The sequence below is a fragment of the Callithrix jacchus genome, chromosome 6 (assembly GCF_049354715.1).
Source record: "Callithrix jacchus isolate 240 chromosome 6, calJac240_pri, whole genome shotgun sequence".
NCBI lineage: Eukaryota > Metazoa > Chordata > Mammalia > Primates > Cebidae > Callithrix > Callithrix jacchus.
This window is the reverse complement of record NC_133507.1, coordinates 17275219-17302112: the sequence shown is the minus strand read 5'-3', so window position 1 is coordinate 17302112 and position 26894 is coordinate 17275219. Positions and strand designations below refer to the sequence as shown.

Sequence of the window (26894 nt, the reverse complement as noted above, 5' to 3'; positions counted from 1 at the left end):
AGTAGGTATTTAATTAATGTCACTTTTATTTTTCCTCCATCTTCCTTTTTCTTGTAAACCACAGAGATCCCAGCATCCTTGGGGCTCTGTCACTCCTTCAGAATTTGGAGAACAACCACTTCCACACATTGGCTGGGCAAACGCCCTAGCGTTGGGCCAGTGGCTGGATTTTCTTGGGGCTACATTTCTGAGAATGGTCAATGCTCTGTAAGTCAGAGAGTTGCTGGAACAGAGCAGAGTTGTAGAGCCAAGGGTATGCCATTTGAGCAAATGATTCCAAGGCCATCTTTCCCCTGATCTGAAAGAAGGAGTGAGTATTGATGTGTCAATGGATTCCCTGGAAGGGAATCTCTGACTCACCTCTTTCCCCCTCTCTTTGTGCATTACAAACCTTGAGAAAACCTTTGGAGTCACCAGAAGCTTCTGCAGAATGGTGGGGTACCCACAGGTCCTCAGGGTGACTTGCTGTCCCATGTTTTCCTCCTGGGACTGGGACTTAACCCACCTGGACGGAAGCTCACGCTAGTGCAGTCAGTTTCCTCTCCGCTGTTGCCATCAGAGACTTTGGCTTTCTCTGGGAACCTGAATCCCACCTTGGAATAAACCACTTATGGAAATTGGAGCCATTCCTTACTCTACACCCTCATCTTTTCCCTGTGGAAGGAGCAGGGAGGAGAGGAGAAAGCCTTTGGGCAGACAATATGGACCATCCTGCAGGGAATGACACCTATCAGGGCCATTGAGTTTCTCCAATTATCCAATGATTCTATTATGGTGTGGTTGGAAGAATAAAAACCCACCATGGATCTGAAGAAAACCCATTATGGATCACACCAATTATAGAAGAGAATAATACGATGTTGAGAGTCTGTGCAGACCTCTATTCCCTTGAGGGTCTCTCTCCAAAGTCTCACTTACTATAATGGCTATGAGAATGTTTCGCTTCTTTTTAATTATTAGTGTTGCGTAACAAAGTAATTGTGTAATTTGGAATGGATTAGTGACAGCAGAGAGGACAATAATGGGTAGTAGGCGGGGTGTGTGTGTGTGTGTGTGTGTGTGTGTGTTGCGGGCTCAGTAGACATCAAAGCTTCACTCCTCTTGACCTGCTTCCACCTCAACAGCTTCAGGAAAATAGAAGAAAGCTGCCCAGACAGCTGAGATATTTTCCTCCATATTAGTTGTCCCCCCTTCAGTATCTTAACAAATTCTTCGTTAAGGTGAGAACAGTCCGCACTGTTGTTTTTACGGTGAGAACAAATGCTTCCTCCCCTAGAGGGGCACACATCTGTGCATTTTCCCCGGAGGCCAGTGGTGTGAGAACTGGCCAGAATTTCATGGAATAAAATGTTGGTGTCTCTATTCGTGGTTCTCAACCTGGCACAGCTCCGTCACCACAAGAGATGTTTGGAAGAGAGAGAGAGAGAGAGAGAGAGTGAGTGTGTGTGTGTATTTTGGGGAGATTGCCCTGTTTTTTATGTTTAAAAATTTTTTGTTTTATTATACTTTATTTTTAGAGTGATTTTAGGTTCACAGCAAAATCAAGTAAAAAGTACGGAGACTTCTCATCTGCACAGCCTCCACCCATGCACAGCCTCCCTCATGATCAGCCTCCTCCGCAGAGTGGTACATTTGTTGCGGTTGATGAAGCTGAGACTGGCTTTTCATGCCCAGGTCTAGAGCTGCTACGTACCCAGAGCAGCCCTGTCCAAGGAAGACTCATCTTGTCCCAGTGCCAACTGTAGCCCTATAAAGAGCTCTGCTGGACTCAGACACAGGAAGGCAGGGGCAAATTACAGGGCTCTCCGCTTACATCCTTTGAAGTGATGGGTCTGTGTGCTATTGGGTTTTCTTTTAAGGAATGTAGTTTATAGAAGGTGAAGGTGAGTAAGAGGGCCTTGGGAATGGGACAAGAGTTTGACGGTGCAATGCTCTTTCTGCTGTGGATATGGTTTAATAGGAACGCTCGGCAGTGCTGGGAAGAAGACATGATGAATTATCTGTAATCTATCCGGGTGAGTCTAATGAGGTGACTCACTCCTGTTCCAGTTCTCAAGGGTCAAGAGGAACATCTTTAAAAAGGGTCTTGGGGAGCTGCAATCGAAGGCAGCTGCTTATGAGGAGGTTGATGTGCCGGAATTGATCAAGTATCCCTTTGCACAAATTCTTTCCTCTCCAGTCTGTGCTTTCAGGGAGGCAGTGCTGGCTGAGGGTTATGAGCACTGGCTCTGGAGCCAGATGTGAGTTTGAGTTCCAGCATCACCACTTCTCTGCTAGGCATCTGTCCTTGGGCAGGTCGCTGCTCTACGCCTTAATGTCCCCGTCTTTAAAATGGGGAAAATGATTGTACCAGTGTCACAGAGGCATTATAAGATTAGTTGCCTTTACAGAACCTGATGTATAGGAAGCACTAAATAATAAAAAGTATTACAATGATGATGATTTCTCCAAGTAAACCCTCAATTCACTATAATTGGACTTTTCCTTAATACTCCATGGAAACTGTCCGACCTACCCTCTACGGGAAGACAGAGCTCGTTCGGAAAAAACCGGACCGCAGGTTGGAAGAAAGTCTTAAGTTCAGGCTTTATTGAGAGGAAAGAGCCTCCGGGTGGGCCAGTCGGGAAGAACAGGAAAATGGCCGCGCGCGCTCAGAGGAGCAGGGTTCTTTTATAGGGGGCTGAAGGCCGAGGGAGTGGGAAAGCCAAGAGAGCCGAGGTGGCGGGTAAAAGTTGGTCAGTTTAAACTGCCGGGCGGGGAAGCTGGGCGGGAAGCTGGGCGGCGGGAAACCGGGCGGCCGGAAGCTGGGGAAACCGGGCGGCCGGAAGCTGGGGAGAGCTGATGAGGCGGGCGGTGATTGGTCAGCCGGTTGCCGGGCGGGAAGTGGCTGCACTGGAGGTGGCTGCGGGCGGGAGGTGGCTGCAGCCGGGCGGGGAAGGCCAGAACGGTATGTAGAGTGAAAGATAAGGGACCCTCTTTGTGTGGGAGGGGAGGGGCTTTCACGACAGGGACAGAGTTTTCCAAACAGAAACGTCTCTCGTTAAGGTAACCTCCACATTTTCCAACACAGTGGCCTATTTCCGAGCTTAATTCTATGTGTCCTCAGTGTATGTGTCTCTTGAACTTCTAGAAACTCTCCTTTGGAATTTTCGTGCTTTTTGATGGGGATTCTTACTCTGTTGCCCAGGCTGGAGTGTAGTGGCACCATCTCCACTCACTGCAACCTCTGCCTCCCAGGTTCAAGTGATTCTCCTGCCTCAGCCTCCCAAATAGCTTGGATCATAGGCGTGCACCATTGTGCCTGGCTAATTTTTGTATTTTACTTTTTTTTTTTTTTTGAGACGGAGTTTTGCTCTTGTTACCCAGGCTGGAGTGCAATGGCGTGATCTCAGCTCACCGCAACCTCCGCCTCCTGGGTTCAGGCAATTCTCCTGCCTCAGCCTCCTGAGTAGCTGGGATTACAGGCACGTGCCACCATGCCCTGCTAATTATTATTTTTTTTTTGTATTTTTAGTAGAGATGGGGTTTCACCATGTTGACCAGGATGGTCTTGATCTCTTGACCTCGTGATCCACCCGCCTCGGCCTCCCAAAGTAATTTTTGTATTTTTAGTAGAGACGTGATTTTATCATATTGGCCAGGCTGGTCTTGAACTCCTGACCTCAGGTGATCTGCCTGCCTCAGCCTGCCAAGTGCTGTTTCCTGCCAAATCTCTGACAGTTCTCTTTTCCCTTACTCCACTGCCAATGCCCACATTTTAGGTATTGGGGTCCTCAGGGCTCTGATTTCTGGCTTTATTCTTTAATCTCCATCGTCTTCCGGGGTCACCTCATTCCTTCCTAAGGCTTGTGAGCCTGTGGCAGGACGCTTCCATCTATGGTTCTTACCCCAGCTTTTTCAAATTCTCAAATAATGTAGAGAAGATGGAGACTGTTTTAGATCCCAGGCTCTTGGAATATTTCATTGACTTCTTGCTATGGATGGACTTTACATGAGCAGATTCAAAGAAACAGCCTTTGACAAAAGGTTTAAATCTTGATGTATCTTCTCACACTTCTGCCTCTTCTGTGTCCTTCCTCCATGTCACTGTAATAGTCCACATCCTAGTATGCTGAGAACAGAAAGGGGTGGGGTTGAGGGCATCACTTCCATTGTGTGTCTTTGTGTCTTCCTGCGGTCTGTGGTCTACAGTTCGAATAGAGCAAGTAGTCTGTAGTTAGAGCGAAGGCTTGTGAGCTTTGGAGTAAACAAGATAGCCTGGGCTTGGATCCTGCCTTCATCATTGTATTCTGTAACCTCTCCCTCTAGACACCTCCTTCCTGTAGCCCTGTGGCCTGAGACTGCCTCTCTATGATACTAAATCCCCAGCATTCTCTTTTCCTTGCTTGCCCCTGTTTTGCTGACGTCCCTCTTCCAGATGCATCCTAAGGAGGGGATGAGTGAGGCAAATTTTTACACAGTTGCAATTACCTTTATTTTCCGTTACATTGGATTTATTTATTTTTTTAGGTGTAGATTTCCAGGTTGAAAAGTTGCCCATCCAAATGTTGAAGAAATCGCTCTGTACAGTAACAATAGTGATACTGTTGTAGAGAATGGTTCCATTGTCTTTCTGATCGCTGTTCCTTTATAAATATATTCCTCCTGCCTGGAGGCTCTTAGCATCTTCTCTTTATCCCCAGAGCTCTGGCATTTTGTAAATGTGTGCTCTGTGTGCTGTGTGTGTGTGTGTGTGTGTGTGTGTGCGCGTGCACACGTGCGCACACATACATGCATACTTGTGTTAATTGTGCTGGAAACTGGGTAAGTAATTTGGGTGAAATTTCCATAAGTTTTTCAGTTCTCTATTCATCTATTCATATTCATTCTCCTTGTCTCTCTGGGATTTCCCATAATTAGATTTTGGATCTCTTTATCAAACCTTTGATCGTCTTGTCGTTCCTTTTCTATTTACCACCTCGTTCCATTTTGTTTAATTTTCTGGACTATTTCTTGACTTTATTTTCCACTCTTCTTTAACTATAAAATTTTGGTAATTGTTATTCCCAAGGACTCCTCACTACCCTCTCATTGTTCACGTTTTAAATACTGCCTTGCTTTTATAGATGCAGTGTTTTCGCTAACGGCTCTGAGGATGTTAGTAATTTTTTTAGAAAATCTTCTGCTTCCTGCATTGCCTCTGTTTTCTGAAGGTTGCTGATGGTCTACTTGTCTTGTGCTCTCTCATGCTGGAGCTTTGCTGAAGTACCTGATGATCCTGAACTGTTTTTTCATATGTAGGAATTGAGCCCTGGAAAACTAGTACGATTCTGCCTTGTGTGCATGGGTGGGACTTGCCAACTGGCAGGCTTCCCTGTGGCGTGATCACAGAATGAACTTCACGTTTTATTGGGAGATCCCCAAATGTCCATACCGAGAAGTATTTTTCTGAGAGAATTCCTCCAGAGATGTATTCTGTAATCTCCTGCAGGGTGCTGGTATGAGATGAGATTGGGTGGTGGGGAGGCAGGGTTACAGGAAGAAGGGGCTCGACTTCCTGCTTCATCCCAGCCCTCCCCTGAGCCTTCTGGGTTCGATGTCTCTGGGTGAACCACTAGAATCCTGTGGGAAGGGGGCAAGGTGATGACTGGGGTGCCTTGTTTCAGCCTAGAGCCCCCCTCCACCTCAGCCTTCCTGGCTCTCTTGTTTCCTCAGGTAGTGAGTCTTTCCAGCAGAACTGACCACCTGCAAACATCCCCCCTGCACTCCTGTTGTTCATCTCTTCTCCCACTCTTTCGTCTTTCCTCCTCTTGCCTCCTTAGACTTTTCAAATTCCAAAATATCATTGAAATATCTTATTTCCCTTTATCTCTTCCTCTTTCTCTTTGTGAACACATATTTTTTGATTTTTTAAAATTTTATTTTAGTGGAGGGAATGTTTAGTATATGTTTGAGGAGGAAAGGAGGATAAAAACCAGTGCTTAGTTTTCCCTGTTTAACTGGAATTTGCTATGAAGTTTTTCAAAAAGTTTACAAGGTGTTTTCAGGAACTGGCTGCTTTTTTGCAAGGCAAGTGATTATTGCAAGTATCTGGGCAACTACTTAAAGCTACGTTTCCACATGTTCTCCAAACACAGTCAGACATTTGTCATGGATTGGAATAAGCCCGTCTATGCTGGTGGAGTGGAATTCAGGGTCCTCCGTTTGCATTCACCAGTCTCCCATTTAGTTCTGCCTCATTGGTGCTTCACCTTGCTATTTGATCGGATATATTCTCTCCAGAAACTTCAGTAAGATGTAATGGATTTCTGCAGTGGAAATACAGTTCAAGCTGCAAAACCAAATCACAGCAGGCACTTTGGGGACTGTGTGTCTAGCAAAGCAGCCATTTAAAGCGCCAGTTGTATGAAGCCGCAAACAGTCACAGCCGACTCACTTTACAGGAGTTTTATTTGTATGTATGGGAGAATCGTGGTACCAAACAGAATCATTCTTCTACCAAGACTGCAGCATTAATTGTCTTTGCCATCTTGGGCTTTTTGAGTAACTGCATGTATTTATTGGATTTCTTCTTTGGGTTAGAAAGAAGCAAGAGTGACGCTGGGGTTGGTGAAGACACAAATGATGTTCCTTTGAAGCCATTGGGTCAAGGAGGTTATTTCAAGAGTGAGGCAGCTGGCGCAGCTGCTGGTATGCAAATCATGATGCAGCTTAATTACTGTCATTTGTGAAACTTGGTTCAGGGTATATCCAGGCCCACACTGGGCTTACCTCCCTGTGAATAAGGGAGGGTTGATGGCCAAGTGTAGTAAAAGCTACAGCATACTCCCCTGGTAGTCTCAGGTCAGCTGCAGAGGCTCTGGGTCTTTGAATTAGAGGTTCTTGATCCTGGTTGTACATGGGACTCTGATATCCACCTGGTACCCCCAGACCAATTGAATCAGAACCTCTGGAGATGAAATCCACTATCGGCCATTTTTAAAGAAGAGGAGGGGCAGGGAACAAACTACTGCTAGGTCTTTTTAAAAATCCCATTGTTACTACATAATAAATGTATTTAAAAACTCTTATTTTGAACTAATTTGGATTTGGGAGAAAGTGAAAATAATTTATGCTAGGATCATTTAAATTCACTTTGATTTTGCAGCTGCTTCCATGGTTTGTTGGGTGAATAATTTTCAAGAAAGAGAATTTAGGGTGTTTCTCTGAATTCAGAATGCAGTGCATTTGAGGAATACTCTTCCAGTGGATTTTGCTAATAAATAAAATGTGGGCTGAGTGTGGTGGCTCACACCTGTAATCCCAGCTCCTTGGGAGGATGAAGCAGGTGGATCACCTGAGGTCAGGAGTTTGAGACCAGCCTGGCCAACATGGTAAAATCCTGTCTCTACTAAAAATACAAAAAATTAGCCAGGCATGGTAGCAGGAGCCTGTAATCCCAGCTACTTGGGAAGCTAAGGCACAAGAATCGCTTGGGTCTAAGAAGCAGAGGTTGCAGTGAGCCATGATTGTGCCACTGCCCTCCAGCCTAAGTGACAGAGTGAGACTCCATCTCATTAGAAAAAAAAGGAAAGGCAGCCTATAGAATGGAATAAAAAATTGTAAGCCATATATATCTGATAAGCCACATATATCTAAAATATACTAGAAACCTAAACAACTGAATATAAACAACAACAACAACAACAAACAAAAATCAAAACACTCTCCAAAAGGAAAAAAAAAAGAAAGAAAGAAAATGTTTATGGTGGGAAAAGCAGTTGGGGGTGGTCTGTGGGCAGGACTGGGAACTGGCCGGATGTGACGTCACCAGGTCCCGCGTCTCTCTCGGTGTGTGCAGGTCCCGTGGCTGTCATCAGTGGCGAGGAGGACTCAGCCAGCCCACTGCACCACATCAACCATGGCATCACCACGCCCTCGTCGCTGGATGCCGGGCCTGACACTGTGGTCATTGGCATGACCCGCATCCCGGTCATTGAGAACCCCCAGTACTTCCGTCAGGGACACAACTGCCACAAGCCAGACACGTGTAAGTACTGGGATGGAATGCTCTCCCTCTTGGGGAGGGGTGGGAGGTTGGTGATAGACCATCCACCTGGGGTTCTGGAACCTTCTAGGATGACTTGCTACCTGCCAACCTCCCACTTTCTAAGAGACCCTCCCTGCTTGTCTTAAAACTTTAAGAATAGCCTGAGCCAAGAGTCCCCGGGACCAGAGTCCTCTGGGAAGTGGAGGCTGTGGGGCTGAGTCTGCTTCCCTCTTTTCTTCACCTGGGCTCAGCAGGACCATGGGTACTAAGAGGTGCTCCCAATAAGCCAGGAGACACAGCAAGGCTGTTCTCTTCTCTAGACCTGGCTTACGTAAGTAGGAAAAATAACCTGACTGTTAAGACAGCAGCCCCTGAGCTCACCAGAACCTCCACCCAAGCCTCCATGAGGGGGAAGGGAATGAAGGGCGGTGAGTACCTTTGAATGGAAACATCTCTCTAGCTGCCCCTCCAGTGCCCCGAAGGGTGCACTTTCTGAGATTCAGTTCACAGCCCCAGTGCTAGGAGTTCTCACCTCCCCACTGCAGATGTCTCACTCAGACAAGAGGGCTCAGGGTACCTGTTTCCCTCTCATCTGCCACCTCCTGTCGGTTCCAGACCCCTTCCTTGTCCTTCTGCTGAGCCCTGCTTGGCCCTCTCTCAGCTCGTGAGCCTCAGTGGCTTGGCTGTCCATCCAGCAGTGTTCCTTATGCTGTGTGCCCAGGTTCAATCTGGGCCCAGCAGCACCCAAGTACACCCCTGCTCCTCCCACCATTCCTGTCCCCAGGAAATGATCCACTGCTTCAGGAGAGAGCACAGAGGGCCCTGGAGAGCAGGGACACCCATGTCTACCTGAGAACTGGTAGGACAGAAGGGATTGGCTAGGTTGAGGTCTCACCTTACAGACAGGAATACTGAAGCTCTGGGGGACTGCCCCAGGCTTCCTTCATGTCTCAGTGGTTCCCAGGGCAGGCCTAGGAAGAGGCACTTTCTGGTCTTGCTCAGCCCCTGGGCTGAGCTCTCTGTACTTGGGCCACAGTCTTGGTAGCTCACAGAACTCTTGCTGCTCTTTCTGGTTCATCTTACAGAAGAGGGTGCATTGGGCTAACCCATCAGCCTTGGCTTGATTTCACCGGCTCTGATTTTTAGGAGAGCATTGTTGCAGTAGGAGGGACTGGGCCCGAGTCAGTGTAAGGCCATCATTTGCCTCCCAAGCTTGGGTGTTTTTCAGAATCTGTCTCAGTGTGTATCAGATGCTCCCTGTCAGAATCAGAGAAAGGACACCTGGGTTCTGGACCGGGGCTGGGCAAGGAAGAGAGAAACCTGTGTTTCAGAAAAACCTTGGGAAACATAGTGCAAAGATTAGTTCACCTCTGGCTAAATCTCTTGTCTCAGATCCAGCTCACCCCTGGACTGGCATGGGTGGGGCTGGGAAGAAGGACCTTGTATGGTGATAGCTGGGTTCAGCTCAGTCTAGGGTTGATACTGAGTTTTCTGGGTGCTGTAGGTATTTGAGCAGAGACATAGACATTGCTGTGTTCAATATACAGTCAATTCTCATTTACTGTAGCAGTTGTGTTCTGTGAAGTTGCTGTGAACACTGAATTAGTGAACACTGAACCATTGCTCTTAGGGAAGACATGAGGTTAGGTTCCTGTGAGCCTCTGGTCACATTCTATCAACCAGTCAATACATAACCTTGTCATATGTGTGTTTCTGTTTAAAGACACCCATTTAATGCATATTGTGGATTCATTAACATTGAACTCATGGCCATGGCCACTGTCACTCTTCCCTGAGCAAAGCTTATCTAATGCATACGTTTTTTTTCTGTGATGCACATCACAGCTGTCCTGAGCTAAGGAACATAGCCCATACTTCAGAACTATGCTTGGGGACCCTACTCAAAGTCAGCAGCAACAAGTACAAGAGTGTAAAAAGTGTGGTCTGTAGTAGACCACAGAAAAGATAGTTGTTTATAGTATGAGAGCTGAAACAAGAACTTTAAAACAATGTTGTATGTGATAATATAACAGATGACAGTTTTTTCCCCCAATTAAAATAAATGATTAAAAAAAAAAAAAGACAAAGGAAGAAGGCAGTTGTCTCTTTGTTCAGCCTCAGCTGAAAACATGCACCTAGGGTCACATATTGTCACTCCACACGAGTTCCTAAATGACTGCAAAAGTGCCTTGAGTATTGGTTTTGGGGTTGCACATAAATTTTAGAAAGTAGGTGAATTCCCAAATATAGCATCTGTGCATAATGAGGATCCCTCTGTCCTCTTTAGTGGAAGCTCTGGGTTCCTGGTGCAGAATATGATCTCACGGTCATATCCACTCACAGAAGCTTCTGGTACCAGGTTATCGGTAGGCACAATTGCCAGGTGGGGTGAATCTGGTGTGTTGGAGGCAAGTTTCCTCTAGGCCATCAGAATAAGTGTCCCCATGGAAGCCTGGGAGCCGTGGAGGGAGCTATGGGGCCTGGTGAGCATTCACTGGTGTCAAAACCAGGCATAGCCAAGGACTCATCACACTAGGCAAACCATATGGAGGAAGTCTTCCTTCTAGAGCCCTCTAAACTTGTGATTCAAAGTGGTTATTCTAAGGATCCAGACAGTTCTGTGTAGATGAGAAAAGGTTGGTGAAAATGGAAAGACAGCAGATTTATTGATGAGACTTGAAGGAGCAGGGGAAATAAACAATGCCTTATCAGAGGACTATGATGAGATGACTCCAGATCATCAGAACCCCCTGATGCAGGGGAAAGTAGCCTTTTTAGAGAAGTGGTAGATTTTGTTCTGTCAATAGACAGCAAATGGCTCTTAATTGTTTTCAGAAAACATGAGTGGCATGACAGACAATGAGCAGGAGCATTGTAGCTAATCCTCCCTCTGCTAATCCTTTGGTGACTCACACAGACAGGGTGAAGGGGGGCCCAGGCCAGTCCTCAGTGGAGATTTACTGGCTGAGCCGGCAGCAGACCTCTGATTAACCAAGACTTCATCAGTAGAGGGAACAGACTCCAAGAGACATCCCTGTATGCAATGAGACACTATCATAAATGATTAAAGCCACATGCGTCTTGGCATATAAGTAAGTGCAGAGCATTGATGGTGTGGCAGACAAGGCCAGGGTCATTCCTTTGGGGGGATGGCAAGAACCAGGAAGATTAAGAGAATAAAAATGCTCACACTGTGACTCCCCCAGGGGGTCTCCTCATTCTGATTCCCTTCTCTGTCTCATTTAAAAATGTGTAATGTGGGGTGGAATCGCACGAACATAACGCTACCTGACTTCAGGCCTCATTTCCTCTTCCCCCCAGTGATGGATTAAGCACAAATGTTCTTTCCTTTCTGTGCTCGTGTGTTTATCATAAACGGTGTGATCTTTTTGATGGAAATGATTAGGATGCTGGTCCTCTCCTTGCTTCTCACTTTCTATCTGCCTTCAATCTGGTTCATAGCATTCTTCTAGCATGTCAGTCTGCAAGGATATTTAGAGATCACCTGGTAAAATCCCTTATCAGATGCTTGTGTCCCCACACCTATGTTCCCAACAAGTGCTCTGCATTTGACACTGTCTTTATTCTGCATTTATTTAGCCTTTCCAGGGATTCTGAAACAGCTGAATAAAGATGCTCCTAGTTGACCAATGTAGCCAGAACCCAGAGCCTAATAAAGCTCCCCTCATTATTTATGTAAAGCCCCCTTGTTCTTGAAGGCATCAGGAAATGGATACAGCCCTCATGGTCACAATGCTGAGGACCCTAGACTTCGGGTTAGGTTCGATACAATGGGAGGGACCAGTCCAGGTGGGTCACTGGAGAGAAGCTGAAGGTTATCTGTAGCAACATGGGGCCCTCAGTTACCTCTGTCACCCATGTGACAGCTCAGGGCTGCAGTAAGTCATTCATGGGTGAGGGCTGGACTGTTCACCGCTGTCTCAGGAGTCACACTCTGGCCCTTTCCCACAGGCCAGTTGAAAGGCTTCTCGGCTTTCTTCAAGGCCCTGGGGTTTTCTGTTCATCTTTTTCTCCTCAAACCCATACTCTTGGTTGAGAAAACAGAGACCATCTGGGGAGAGACAACTAGTTTCCTCAGGTGTCGTCATCAGCCTTTGCTCCCACATTGTCCCTGTCTCAGAAGAAGCAGCATGTCCACCTTCCCACAGCCTGCCCCTCCCAGCCCTCCCAGTCAGGGCCTGCAAAGAGGACACATCTCCATCCTGGTCGGCCCATCCTTTTCTCTCTTCTCCCCACTGAGGAAGTATCTGTCTGCTCCTCTGCCCACTGCCACACCTCTTGCAGGTCTCTGTCCTAAAGGTCCCTCTGTTTCTTTTTCACCAGGAGCGCCTCCGCTCTCCATCTGTGATCACTTTGTAAAACCTGACTATGTTCCTTTGAGCCTCTTTTGCATCCCAGTCACTTTCCACTGGGCTGATTATCCCCTTTCATCTATTTAATCCATGTTTATTGAGGCTCTGTGTCGGCCCTTCTTTTAGACTCTGGAAATGATGGGGAACAAAAGACACAGGGTCTCCACCCTCATGGGCTCACTGCCAACCATAGCTGATCCCTAGGATGTGGGATGGCACCCCCTGCTGTGGGACCACTCAGGGAACCTTGTACCTTCCCTCTCTCCATCACTCCTTCCCTCCCTCCCTGTCTCGCTCTCGTGTTCTCTCTCTCTCTGTCTCTGTCTCTGCCTCTGCCTCTGTCTCTCGGATTTCTGCTGATGACGCACCAGCTTTTATTCCTTCTTTCCAGATTATCAGTCCCACACCTCCAGTCTCTACCTTTTTCTGCCCATTTTCCCTCCCCACCCTCGTACCCTTTTCTTTCTTCCACACCCTGTTCATCTTTTAACACCTTGTTTGTTTCTAGCTTCTTGTGAATTCTTCCTAGTCCCATGCTATCCCAATGGGACTTTTCCTTCCCCTCTTCCTTCTAACCCATAGCTGGCGTTGCCATGCCTCGGTCTTGAATGACTTTGAGCCGAATCATAGGTCATCCTGTCATTTCTCATTTATACATGTCCTATTTCCCCAACCCGACTTTGAGTTTATTCCTAGTGTCATAATTCTTTATTTTCTACAGAAACCACAGCGTGGAACTGGGGTCAAAGAAGGTGCTAACTAACATGTGTCTGATGACTCCATGCTCAGGCTCTCTAGAAACTCACAGAGAGGAAAGCGGAAAGGTTATTGATTTGTATCCACAGCCTCTCTAGAGCAAGTACGGGGTGGGTGTTCTGCTTTTCATCTTATGCAGTCTTTAACCAGCAATCTGAGGGGGAGCAGCCACTCCTATTTTATAGATAAAGAAACTGAGACTCAGAGAACTTAAAGTGACTTGTTCCAGATCATACAAGAGAGAGCCTGAGATTTTGGCCAGATGGGGTGGCTCACGCTTGTAATCCAAGCACTTTGGAGGCCAAGGTGGGCGGATCACCTGAGGTCAGGAGTTCAAGACGAGAAAGCCTGGGATTTAAACTCAGACCTGCAAATTCCAGCATCCATCCCTCCCCTATCAAATCTCATGGCCTGGACTTCTAGTGATTGGCATTTACTGAGCACCGCTTGAGGTCAGGGAAGCAACCTGTTAAGGATAGTCCTTTTGTTTTGTAAAGGCTCACTCTTCTGTTTCTAGGATCAGGACAGTCCTATATAGGGTGTTCAGGGCTGGCTGAAGGCCTCTGTAGTCCCGAGGCTGGGCCAACCTCCGTCTGGCTATTGGCACTTATTACCCCCCTGAATTCTCCAAAGAATGAAGTTCTTGAGGGGCCGTGACTGCCCTCAGATAAGGCGATACCTGGCCCAGGGGTTAATTTTTATTTGTTTTAAAGAACATTTTTAGTATAGGTTTAGGTTTACAGAACAATTTCAGAAAGTACAGAGAACACCCACATATTCCCTGTTACTCCCCTCCTGCCACCATAGTTTTCTGTTATTAACGTTTTGCATAATGATAGTACATTAGTTGCAGTTGATAAACCACTACTGATATATTTTTGCTAACTAAAGACCACAGTTTAAGTAGGGTTCACTGCTTGTGTTGGACAGTTCTGTGAATTTTGACAAAAGCATAGTGTCATGCATCCACCATGACAGTATCACACGGAATAATTTCACTGCTCAACATGTCCCCTGTCCTCCATCTATTTATCCCCTCACTCTGCTCAATCTCTGGCAACCACTGATCTTTCTACTGTCTCCATAGTGTTGTGTTTTCCACATGTCATATTTTAGAATCAGACAGCGAGTAGCCCTTTTAGATTGGCGTCTTTCACTTAGCAATGTATGTTTAAGGTCCTCTGCATCTTTTCTTGGCTTGATAGCTCATTTCTTCCTATCACGGAGCAATACTTCATTGTATGGCTATGTTACGGTTTTTATTCCCTCACTTACTGAAGAGCATCGTGTTAGTTTCTTGGATGCTGGAATACAGTACCACAAGCTGGGTGGCCCCAAACAACAGAAATTTATTATCTCACAGCTCTGGAGGCCCAAAGTCTGGAATTAAGGTGTTGGCAGGACCACCCTCCCTCTGAAACCTTTAGGGGACTCAGTCCTTCCTTACCTCTTTCTGGTTTCTGGAGGTGTTGCTGGGAATCTTTGGTATCTCTTGCTTTGTAGCTGCTTCACTTCAACCCTCTGTCTTCATATGACTGTCTTTTTATAAGAACACCAGACATATGGTTTTAGGGGTCCACCCTTATCCTGACTTAACGAATCCCATCTAAGATGACTCTATTTCTGAATAAAGTTCACATTCTAAGGCACTGGGAGTTAAGGCTTTGACCTATCTTTGTTGAGGGGGACATAACTCAACCTGTAACAGACAGCTTTGTTGCTTCCTCTTTGGGGCAGTTATAAATAAAGCTGCATAAATGCTCATGTGCAGGCTTTGTGTGGACATACGTTTTAAACTCATTTGCATAAATACCTAGACACATGATTGCCTGATCATATGGTGAGAATATGTTTAGCTTTGTAAGAAATTGCCAACTGTCTTCTAAAATGGTTATACCAAGTGGGGTTCGTTGCTTTCATATTAGATTGGCTTCCACCAGTCAGCTCCTGTCCAAGGGTCTCCTGGCATTTGTGGATGCACACTGTCCTTGGTGTGCCTGCTGAAGGATATGTGCTGTGTGTGTGTGTCTGTGTGTGTGTGTGTGTGGCTACACACTTGTCTAATTGTATCAACCTTTCTCTCTCCTGCTCTAAAGTGTACCAGTAACTGATGACTGTAATTCTTATTGGATGGTCACACTGACTAATAGTGAGAATACGTCACTTCTAACCTGTCATTGGTCAAAGACCAATTGCCATGTTTACTGAAAGACTGGCCCCTCTTAGTACCGACCAATGCGTGCATGCCTTCACAGCGTTTCAAAGGCAGCATGTCAGGGTGATTCTCCATGATGCCAGCCCCCAGCCCCACCTTTCCAGGCATCCTAATTCTTTTCACCTTCCTTGAAGGCTTGTTAACACTTTCTCTTTCCCTACATGTCACTTTCAAGCTGGTTTCCATGCTGAATGCATTTTTCCACATGAGTTTCTATACTTTAAAGTACAGGTGTGCATTCAGATGCTCCTGGCTGGTCACCCCTTCCCATTCCTTTCCTAGATCTGTTCTACCTCCTCGCTGGCTGACCTGATAACTCTGTCTTGGGGTCTTCTTGGCCCCTCACTGTCATGACATTGCCAAAACCCCATCTCTATTGGTTTCCTTCAACTTCCTTTTCTTTTTCATTCCTTCTGTCAGTCAACAAACATCCGCTGAGCCCTTATTAAGTACCATGCACTCTCTATTAGGCCCTGGGGATGGAGCAGAAAACCTGTACTTTCTTACCCCTCTTTAGCTAAGAGCAGTAGTATGGAGTTCCTGGCCTCACTCTTTTTTCCTAGGAAAACTGCCTGATGCATTCCCCTCTAACATATCAGCCCACAAGGCAAGAACTTCTGCACAGATAACGGAAGCTGGAACTGCTAGATCTGTGCACTGTCTCTTTAGCTGGGACCAGTGGTTCCTTCATCAGCGTGTGCAAGAGGCTTATCTCCTCCTTTTCTTCTGGGCCAATTAACCATGAAGCTTGCCTTTTCTGGAAGAGGAATTGCCCAGGCCAGTTTCCAGCTGTGGTGGGGAGCACAGAGCCCACGTGCGTAATGCAGTATTAATAGTGCATTGGCGTGATATAGATTTCTGTCACCTTCTATACTAACAAACATCGCTTAGCGCAGGGTAATGATGGGTGTTTATTCCCAGCCACTTAACTCAGCATAATAGACTTGCAGATGAAATATGGAAAATGGGCTCTTTGTCTTGGAGGCTGGGGCCCCTCCTAAAACCAGTAGAGAGGCAACAGCAGCTGCTGCTGCTCCTGCAGAATAAGTCTTTCTAGGTCTTTCTCTAGAAGAAGTCCTGGATGGAAAGAAGGAGCTCTGGTTACAGGGCTGGGCTGGGAGCTTGGGGTGTGCAGCCAAGGAGGGGAGGCTGGCGTACCAGGCAGGGGCTGCTGTGTGCTCCCTGCATTTGTTTTAGGAGGCAGCTCTGCTAGATGTGACATGGGAGAGAGATAGGACCAAGGTTGGTGGGGGATTCTGATGGGTCCCCTCTTTTATTCTGCCAGTTGGATCTTGACACTCCACTCTAGGGGAACTGTAAGATGAATCTTGGTTAATAATGGAAGCATTTACCTTTAACTTTTTTCACCAGTTCAGTGTTTCACAAAATGGTTTTTTTTTTTTTGAGATGGAGTCTTGCTCTGTTGCCCAGGCTATAGTGCAGTAGTGTGATCTTGGCTCACTGCAACCTCTGCCTCCTGGATTCAAGTAATTCGCCTGCCTCAGCCTCCCAAGTAGCTGGGACTACAGGCAGCTGCCACTGTGCTCAGCTAATTTTTGTATTTTTAGTAGAAACAGGATTTCACCATATTGGCCAGGCTGGTCTCAAACTCCTGACCTTGTGATTCGCCAGCCTTGGCCTCCCAAAGTGCTGAAATTACAGGCATGCACCACTGCGCCCAGCCTTATAAAACATTTTAAATGGACACAAATTAGTATTGTCCCATTCTGATTTTTCTTCAGTCTTGCCTTCAGATGCACTTAGAATAAGTAGCAGACCCCCAAGAATTCTGTGATACTAGGTTTGGTAAGCCCAAGGTCTCTGGAGGGAGGAATGGGTCTGAACATATTACCAGTGTTCATTCTTTCTAGAAAGAGCTGGATGATGCCAGAATGAAATACCCTGGGAACGAAGTGAGTAAGTCCTGGGCCCACGGGCTTGAACTTTAGTATATATACAAGCTTGTCCGCAGGATCTCAGCCTCAAGATGTTAGTCTCTGCTTGGTGCTGACATCTGAGTTCCCTAAATGTTGGTACAATCCAAGCATGGCCCTTTGACACTTTTCCCACATCCCAGGAAGGCAAAAAAAATCATATGAAGCCATTTCTCTTAAATTAATTGAAAACACTAGACTTTCCTAGCATTCACTTTGGAGCTATAAAGAACTAGTTCAAAGTGACAGACTAGCATTCATCTCCCTGGGCTAAGACCACCTGCCTTCCTCATGGTTATCATGACCTCATCTGCTGTGTGCCTCACTGCCATAATCACATACTCAAAGTTAGTAGCTGCATGCAGTCATACTAATTAAGTAATTAGGTCTAATTATGCTCACTGTAAATACAAGGTAATTGGCTTTAAAAAAAATTACTTGGGGGATAAGCATTCACTTCATGGTTGAGGAGGGGAGGAATGATAAGACCCCCCCCTCCCTCCACCAGCCAACCTGGAGTAATGTCATTTCATGGTGGGCTGGGAGCCCAGAGGAAGCTGTATCCAAAAGCTGAAGGTGAGCAGGACATGGAGTGGATCCTTCATGTTCTGCTCAGAGCCCTAGAAGGAGAAGGACTACTCCTCTTCCTGGAATGTTTTGGCCTCAGTCTTGTCTTCAAGGAGTGAGAGGATTGGCTTTCCTCCAGAGATCCTCTCTAGCTCAAGATTTCCCAGAGATAAGTAGTTTATGTTTTTTCTTCTTCCACTGGATTCAGGCATCCAGTTGCACTGGAGTTTTAAAGGGCCATAATTCTGAACCAGCTGAAACATACACATAGAAGTCGCATAGGAATCAAAAGATGGACATTATTGTTGCACCCAACAAGACGGCTTAGACTTAAAGCCAAAATGGGCTTTTTGGTGCTTTTCCTCAGGCTTGAACTTGGAATGCACAGAGAGAACTTCGGTTGGCTGAGCAGATGTTACTCATTCAGTTGCATGGAAGGTTATGGTCCACCTCACCTTTTGGAAACCAGAGAGCTTAGGAACACCCCAAGAAGTTCACATGCACAGGGAGGGACTCCCTTTTTTCCATAAACTTTGCCTGGAAGAGAAATGTGATGGCAGATGATGGACTCCGCCCTTGTCACCCATCAAATAAGTAACTTGCTTTTCACATGGAGAAGCCAGGAATGCAGGGTGAGGGAAGGGCTTAGGGTTACTTCCCTGTCTCCAAGGAGACAGACATTCTTACTTTAAGGGCAGAATTTAAAAATCAGGTAAAAGGGAAGAGATCTCCTCCTCCCTCCTACAGGCAGGAATCTCTGTAGTTGATGGTGGTCTCTATCAGTGTTCTCTTTTCAGAAGCCTTTTCCAGGAAAAAGCAGTCATCAGTTCCATCTTCTATGAATGAAACATGAGTCATTTCTTATGACAGATGTGCCAAAGAATCTGTCAGTTCTCATTCCCCTTACACTATATTCTGGATGGTCAATCACTGAAAACCAAAGCTCTACCCACACCTTGGCCAGGAAGCCAGGGGTCTAACTGCCCTTCCATCTTCTCTCCAGGTGCGTTTAATTCACTGTTTCCCAAATTATTCTCTGAAAGATGCGAATAGGCTTAAAAAAAAGTTCCAGGCCGGGTGCGGTGGCTCATGCCTTTAATCCCAGCACTTTGGGAGGCTGAGGCCGGTGGATCACGAGGTCAAGAGATTGAGACCATCCTGGTCAACATGGTGAAACCCTGTCTCTACTAAAAATACAAAAAATTAGCTGGGCATGGTGGTGCATGCCTGTAATCCCAGCTACTCAGGAGGCTGAGGCAGGAGAATTGCCTGAACCCAGGAGGCGGAGGTTGAGGTGAGCTGAGATCATGCCATTGCACTCCAGCCTGGTTAACAAGAGTGAAAATTTGTCTCAAAAAAAAAAAAAAGTTCCGTGGTCAAATAATTTTGGGAAATTGCACTCCAGCCTGGGTAACAAGAGCAAAATTCCATCTCAAAAAAAAAAAAAAGTTCCATGGTCAAATAATTTTGGGAAATCCTGGATTAAGTAAATTTTGTACTATAGGAGTCTGAGAGCCTTTAAAGCTAGAGATCGCTGAGACTTACCAAGAGGAATCTTTGGTCTACAACACTTCTCAAATTTATTGAGTTACTAAACCTGATTTTGAGGTATACCTGTTAGCATCTCTGTAGACTCAGATGTTTCAGTGGATCCCATTCAGGGCTGTTCTGGGGGTTTGGGGCTCCATTGTTGCCTCCCCAGCAGGTGTGGTCACTCACTGTGACAGTGTCCAGATGGGCCTGAACCCACTTGGCACAGGCACTGTCACATTTCCTCTCAAGCCCCTGGGAGGGATAGGACATAGCTGCATTCCGTGGGAATAGCCCAAATTGGGGTGGTAACATTCTTCAGGATTTCTGGCAGAGCACTAAGTGCCCTCTACTTAAATGGATCAGGGGGTCATTGCCTGTTATCTTCCTAGAAGCTCTTGCAGGTGCTTCTAACACTTCCTAAACCCCAGATCCGGAGATGATGGTCATGGCCAAATTTTCACTGCATTCCTCATTTCCAGGAAGACCTGCTGCCACTTAAGAATGGAATCTTAGGGAGCTGCTCCAAGGAGAAATGCACAAACTAAGATGCAGGCAGCCTTTTCACAGTCACCATTCCCAAGCCACTGTTTAGAAGGTCAAAGCATCTTATTTCGAGAAGAGAATATAATGGCCTTGGTATGGAGTAGGCAGGGTCTGGTAACTGAGAGTGAACTGAACTAAGGGGTTACAGAGGATCCTTTTTCATTAGAAATGAAAGTGACATGAGCATGGGTGGCACTAGACCCAGGTCCCAGCCTACCATCTCAGCCACCACATGACTGTGGGCAAGGTACCTGCCTTCTCTAAATTTGAGACTAGAAAAGGTGACCAATGTGGTTACCTTTTGAGCATCTTGGTATCTTTTGAGATGAAGGGACATGAGAATTTGAAAACACTCTTTACACCCACATAAGTGACCTGATCATCCTTGCCTTGACAGCAATATTTTTTACAACTGCATTATAATTTCTGATATAAATATGCTATTGGGGAAACCAGTTTGATGGTACCAAAAAATGCATTTTCCAAGCTTGGAGTTATTTCTGAAATAAGAATCCCCTCCAGCAACTTCTTTCCTCCAGCTCTAAGAAATAGCATTTTATCACCCGGCTCCACAGCCACGAAGACGCTCTTAGGAGTCAGAACTGTAATATGTTGGTTGTCAGGAAATGATGGATGTAGATGAGCAGAGGGCTCAGGCCAATTTCCTTTTGGGTTAATGAGACCAAAACGCTGTGGGCTCAACTACAAGATGGCAGAGAGATTCATGGCGAGATTCTTTTGTTTGTGTTTTTGTTTGATTGATTCTTTGTTTCGCCCTTCCCTTTGTCAGCAGACTTAATTTTGTTGAAACAAAGCTCTCCTGCTCCCCTGTATGCCTGCCCCTGTGCGTTTCACTGAGTTCTCACATGTTTGTGCCTGCACGGTCCCCTCCAAGGTTAGGGCCTGAATGTCTGTCTGCTTATTTGCCTTCCTTTTTGCTTCTCTTTAGACATAAGTGCACAGCCCTTTGGTTTTTCTTAGCAAACTTACACACAGGATCTTCATTCACAAATGTACATGTGTCTGAGTCTTTTTCATATTTGTCCACATGTCCCATGCTTTAGACACTGATTATATCAGTTGAGATCCTTCTGGCTGAAAGTACAAGAGAATCCTGGCTCATTCAGCTTAAATAAGAAAGATGTCAACCATCACATAACTCGGCTAAACAGCTAGGGAAGGCTCCTGGAGAAGTCTTGTTAGGACTCTGTTAGGACTCTAGCTCTGCTTTTTGTGATTCTCTTGCCTCTGCCTTTCTGTTTTACTTTATCACCAGGTTGACTTCTCTCATGGCTGCAAAATGGTTGCAGCAGCTCCAGGCATCACAACCAAACACTTGGACTAGGGGCCACACAGAGTTGCCTCTTGTTGTGGGTGGGTTGAAACTGAGATAACCTTTTCCCAAACCCCTAAGTAGTCTTTCTTTCCTGTTTCATTGGCCAGAATTATGCCATATGTTTATTCCCAAGCCAGTCACTCTTAAGGGAAATGGAATGACCCCCAAGCACTTTAGGCTCCTCCAGATTCTCCCCTGGGGCTAGGAATGGAACTCATTTTCCCTGAGGCATATGGTTGCCTGGAGGGCATATGTCTCCACAGAATCACAGGGCTCTGTTAGCAAGAAATGGGAAGTGGCTGTTAGAAGTGACAGTGCCTGCCACCCAGGTCTCCTTAAGGAGTAAAGCAAATGCTCACCTAGGCTCTCAGCCTTGCAAATGCTGCCATCCTGCTCTTCTGTAGTAAGCAGGTGCCTCTTGGGATGCAGGGGGTGGAATGAAGATAAGAACCTTGATACCATTATACATTTTACTTCTTGAATCTCTCCTCTTAGGGAGAGCAACCTAGTGTTGTTGTAATCACCACATTTCTGATCCGGTAAACTGTCCTGCTAATTTTCAAGGCTAGACTTGTATGGCTGGGTGATTAAACATTTCTGCACGTGGTTTTAGCTAGATCCAAGTATCTTGGTTGAGCAAGCTGTGTGAATTCCTCACAGCTGCTGTGTGATCCTTTGGGAGCATAGCTTTTGGAGAGTAGGTGAGAGCAGGTAGCTGGTGAAGGGAGGGGAAAAGGGAGAGTAGTAAAAAATAAAGAAATAAATTAACACTTACTGAATACTTTCCAAGGGCCAGGCTCTGAACTTGAAGTACATTCAAATAATAATAAAATCATACGCTGTGTAGTGCTTATAATATCTTAGGCACCAAAACCAGTTTAAACATAATAATAAATTGTTTAATCCTCACAAAAAATTATATGAGGTAACTTCTATTACTTTTTGCATTTTGTAGAGGAGGAAGCTAAGGCATAGGGAGTGGTTAAAATATTTGCTGGAGTCTTGCAGCTAGAAAATGACAAAACCATGATATGACAGAGCCTACCACCCTCTCTTCTTTTCATGAAGCCTTTCTCTCTACATTAAATCAGGCTTTCATGTATGGGTAGTGTTCTCCACTTTACAGATTAGGCATTTCCTAGGGACACAAGGTAGTTAAGGGATGTGCCCAAGGTTGTTTACTGGTCAAAGGTAGAGCCAGGATTCAAACTCTGGGGTTTAGGAACATGCCACTTCTAACCTGGGATGCCCCCTCTCACTGTCAACTGACTTCAAATTCACTTAGACCTCCAGCTTTTGGGAGATTGAGGGGAATCTTGGAAACTTTCAGACAGATGCTAGTTCGGGTGACCCATGGTGCTCACCAGCAAGGCAGCAGAAGGCAGTTCCTCTCTAGTACTTCTCTGGGTCCTGTGTAATCATCCTCCTCCCCATGTCTACCCCTGGATGTTCTTTGGAGCTCCAGAGCCCCATGAGGCAGGCCTCCCAGAAGCAGGGTCCACCTAGGGATGGGCATTGGAGGTGATGCAAAAGCTACCCCTGAAGGTGAAGAGCAGAAGTCCTTGGAACCAAGTTCACCTCTTTTTTTGACCAAATCTTCTTTTATCCTGTCATTGGTGGTTCTGTAGCTGAATTTGTCATCCAGATTGTGGCTGGGCCTCTCAGCAGGCAATGTATAAGCTTCTGTCCCCAGACCTAGAATTGCTGGTGATACAGCAACTCTTCACATTGAATTCTGCTGAGTCGAGCAGCCCTAATGCCACTGGTAATGAAGAAGTGTTGGGACTGAACTCCTAATGGCTCATTGATTGGTTGAATTATGCTTAGTGTAATTCTGAAAATAGATTTTAAATATGTGCTTGGGGATTTGTGGGGATTTGTTATTTAGGAGTTTTAACTCAATCATAGCTGGTTTGACAGACATCAACATGGGGAGCCTGTGCCCGGGGCGTGATGTTCATCTCCGGGAGATCCCCTGCCCACATTCCCCAAAGTCAGGAAAGTATGCTGAGCAGGGTAGCTAGGGGTAGAATGGTGCCCCCTCCATTCATACATATTCTTTGTCCCAGGTCTTGAGAAGGTCACTGCAAACCCTTCAATATTGCTGAGATGGGATGGAGACATCACAGGTTCTGGATTCTCCCTTTTGTTTCCTCAAAGTTAAGAGAACAGAAGTTGTCCTCTTTCTAATTCCAAGCTTTCACTTTTCCTGGAGCAGTGACTCTGGGGGAGAACCAAAGGGGAAGCCTTCATGGAGGCTTAGCTAATCAGCTTCTCGTATTCTGGTGCCATCTTTTCCTTCAGCATCCTTGGATCCTAGGCCTAAAGCTGTATGAAGGGCTCCTGGTCTTGGACTGAGCTTCCAACATCCATGCTTCCTATGGTGAATGCCACGTTAACTTTGAGAGAGTAGAAAAGTTAATGAAGGCCCCTTTGTGAGGAAGCAATCATTAGAAGGCAATATTTAGTGACCTCCAGCACACCCCAAATCACCCACCTTACATTTCTTTCTCTCCGGTCTATCAGAAACCAAAATGCCTCTCGTTTTTGGTTCAAGGTAGATCAGAAACAAATAAGGGATGTTGTAAGTTAGATTTTATGAAACAAATTTGAAAGAGGCAATGAGACTGTATTTCAATGGGGAATTTGGTCAGGGTTTTTTTTTTTTTTTTTTAACCCTCTGTCTGAAAGGGTATATACCCCTTTCCTGGGGTAATTTATACTCAGCCAGTCTTTAGGAAAAAGAAAAAGGTATCATCAAAGAAGGGAGGAAGTAAAAAGAAAACCTGGAAGAAAAGAAAGACGACGCTCTCCTCTAATAAAGAAATTACTGACGTTCTACATTATGAACTGGATTAATTTTTAATGGCTGAGAAAGGAGTTGATTTATAATGTATTCTTCCCGGCTGCAGAGCCTGTCCCCAGCTAATAAATAAATGACAGGTCTCTTGTATTAAAAGTATCTGTCATCTTACACTGTTGGAATGTAAATGGTGAGAGGCATTGAATGAGAGGCCCCTGGGAGGGGGCCTGCCCAGCTGAGAAGAGTGGGCCATAGAGGTCTGCCTAGTTCTGAGACAGCTTAGCCCGTTCCTTCCTCTTGTTCTCAGCAGTGACCCAAATAGCTGCAACTCTTGCAGTCCAGGAGAAAGTTCCTAAGAAAAGGTGATGGACCATTTAGGAACAGTTCATGATGTAAATTTAAATTCCTGGCATTTAAGCAAAACTGTCCATGGCTTCTCCTTACATATCCGTAGGGGTTTCTCAATGGATTCCATGCATTGCTGGAATTATGTGTTCAGTAGTTCATCCATTGATGGGTGACAACGCTGGGTAGCCTCTCTATGCCTCTTTAGAAAACAAACAGGAACACCTAACATTTGTTTCTGGTTTTGAATATTTACATATAATCATTGTAAATATTTTGAGGAAAATCTAGAAAAGTGAAAAGAAGAAAATAAGAATTACCCCAATGCCACCCCCAGAGATGAATGCATGAAGATTTTGCCTTTCAGCCGTGTGTGTGTGTGTGTGTGTGTGTGTAAATATATGCACAGGCTAATATACACAGATGTGTACACATCAACATGGACATGTATAGTACACGCAAATGAGATCATATTCTGCATATGGCTTCATAATCTGAATTTGTCATCTAGCAGCATATCATAGACTTTATTTCACAACACCGCTATTTTTAATGGCTACATAATGCATGGCCAGGCTGTATTCACATTGGAGCCACTGTAGAGCTGGTGATCAGTCATCCACGATGCATTCCTTTGTTCTCCATTACAATGCCAACTCCAGAGTAAACATAGTACAGGAGGAAAACTGAGTACAAAGGATGATTTTTGCACAGAGCTCCTAATCTTGGAGCAACTATGATGCTGCAGAGTCAGTGCAGTGTGGCTGAGAGATGAACAGAGTGGCATCATCCCCGCATGAGGGAGTCCACACTCCAGCTGGGGAGACAGGCCGGGAAACAGTTCTGGAGATATGAGCATAATGAGATGCCTGACACCGAGACCCTGCCACTAAAGGGCCGGGTGTGCTTAGAGACCAGTGGCTTGTTTAAATTAGTGGAGCAGAGGCTTGAGTAAAGGCTCAGCAGAGGGGAGAGTGTTTGAGCTTGGAAGCTGCGGGGTTGGGGGAAACTTAGACTGGCAGAGATGGACAGGAAGGACCTTCCAGGCCACCGTAGCAGTAGCAGGAGGCAGAGAAGGGGCAGGGTTTGGTAGGGGCAGGGTTGCAGGTGAGTGACTCACCTCAGAGAAGGACTCCCTCCCTCCTGGGGTGGAGGGAGCAGGTCTTGTTTATGTATTAAACAGCATAGCTTATTGAGACAATAATTATGAATTTATTCATAGAATTTGCACTTACGTAGACCAAGCCTTTGTTTATCATGCTTGTCAGTGTTTCTCAGAAGTAGATAATGACAAGAGAAGTAAAGAAGCTATCAACATTCTAATAAAAAAGGTAAAACAAAGTAGCAAGTTATCCTCTCTGAATTTAAGGGACAGTTCCAGGCAGACACAGAGAGATCCCTGTTCTAGAAAGAAGAGAAATGAAACCCTCACCGAATATACCTTTCAGCACAGAGAACGTTATTTAGAAAATGAGAGAGATTTAGCGGTTGCTGCCAGCAGGTTCCACTCCCTCTGATTTATTTATATTGTCTTCATAGGCTTATAAAAATGGAAGTTTGCCTGGATTTTGAGACTAACATTTCTATCCTTTCACATACGAATTTATTTCTTGATTTGTTGTGCATATTTCTAAACATAGATCGACCAATGACTTTTGCTTTTGGAAAAATGAAAACGAAAATCTCAGAGCTGGTGAGAAGCGGAATCAGAAACTGTGTTCCTGCAAAGAAGGTGCTCCGGTGTTGCCGGAGAGGTATGCAGGGAAAAGCATCCGAGGAGCATTTATTCCTTGAGCACCTAAGAGAGCCTGTTTTTCTGGCAGGTGGAAAAATGGCAGCCCAAGAACAGGTCCTAGCTGGTCTTGGTTTTATAACCAGTTAGTTACAGTTGCAATATGATGCTCGCTTATATTTTTGCCTTCAAATCTTGGACCCAAAATTATTCCAGCAATAGGACTTGGCTGAAAGCTAAGTTTTTCCTTTCCTGCTCTTTAATTCTCTTTCACTTAACTTCCTTGTAGAACATAGCCGGGTTTTAATCTGAAAAATATCTTAGAGATCCAGTGAGACTTATCTTTTCATCTGGTAGATGAGGAAACTGAGGGCCAGGCACATAGTTTAATGACATGAAATCACTAAGTATTTGGAAGAAGGAACAGGCCTAGGACCAACGGCTATTGCCTCCTGCTTTCTCACTCCTGAACCTGTAAGTGGAAATGGAATCTTTTCATTTCCCCCAAAGTTGATTTTTGTTTGTCTGGGCCATTTAACAAGGAACTTCTGACAAAAGGGAACTGTCTGACTCAGGTGCAGTAATTGCTACAGAAATTGGTTTTGTTGTCTTTGGGGAATTCTGTAGTTGAACCCAGAAGCCATCCTTATCAAGTAGTTTGTTCCAGCACTTCTACAGATTTTAAGAACCTCAGATATCACTTTGGAGTGATTTTTTTGTTACTTTAGTAAACTTTCAAGGGGCATGGC

General features: G+C 45.5%; 1 protein-coding gene across 30 annotated transcripts in view; it reads left to right on the top strand.

The window, feature by feature from the left end:
- The window catches only part of NTRK3 (neurotrophic receptor tyrosine kinase 3), a 397061-nt gene that overhangs the window by 212858 nt on the left and 157309 nt on the right, over nt 1-26894 (top strand). For all 30 annotated transcript variants that reach the window (XM_078376016.1, XM_078376017.1, XM_054258251.2 and 27 more), the window contains one exon: nt 7820-8008. In XM_078376016.1, coding sequence (XP_078232142.1) covers nt 7820-8008 — 189 coding nt within the window. The remainder of the gene's footprint in view (nt 1-7819; nt 8009-26894) is intronic.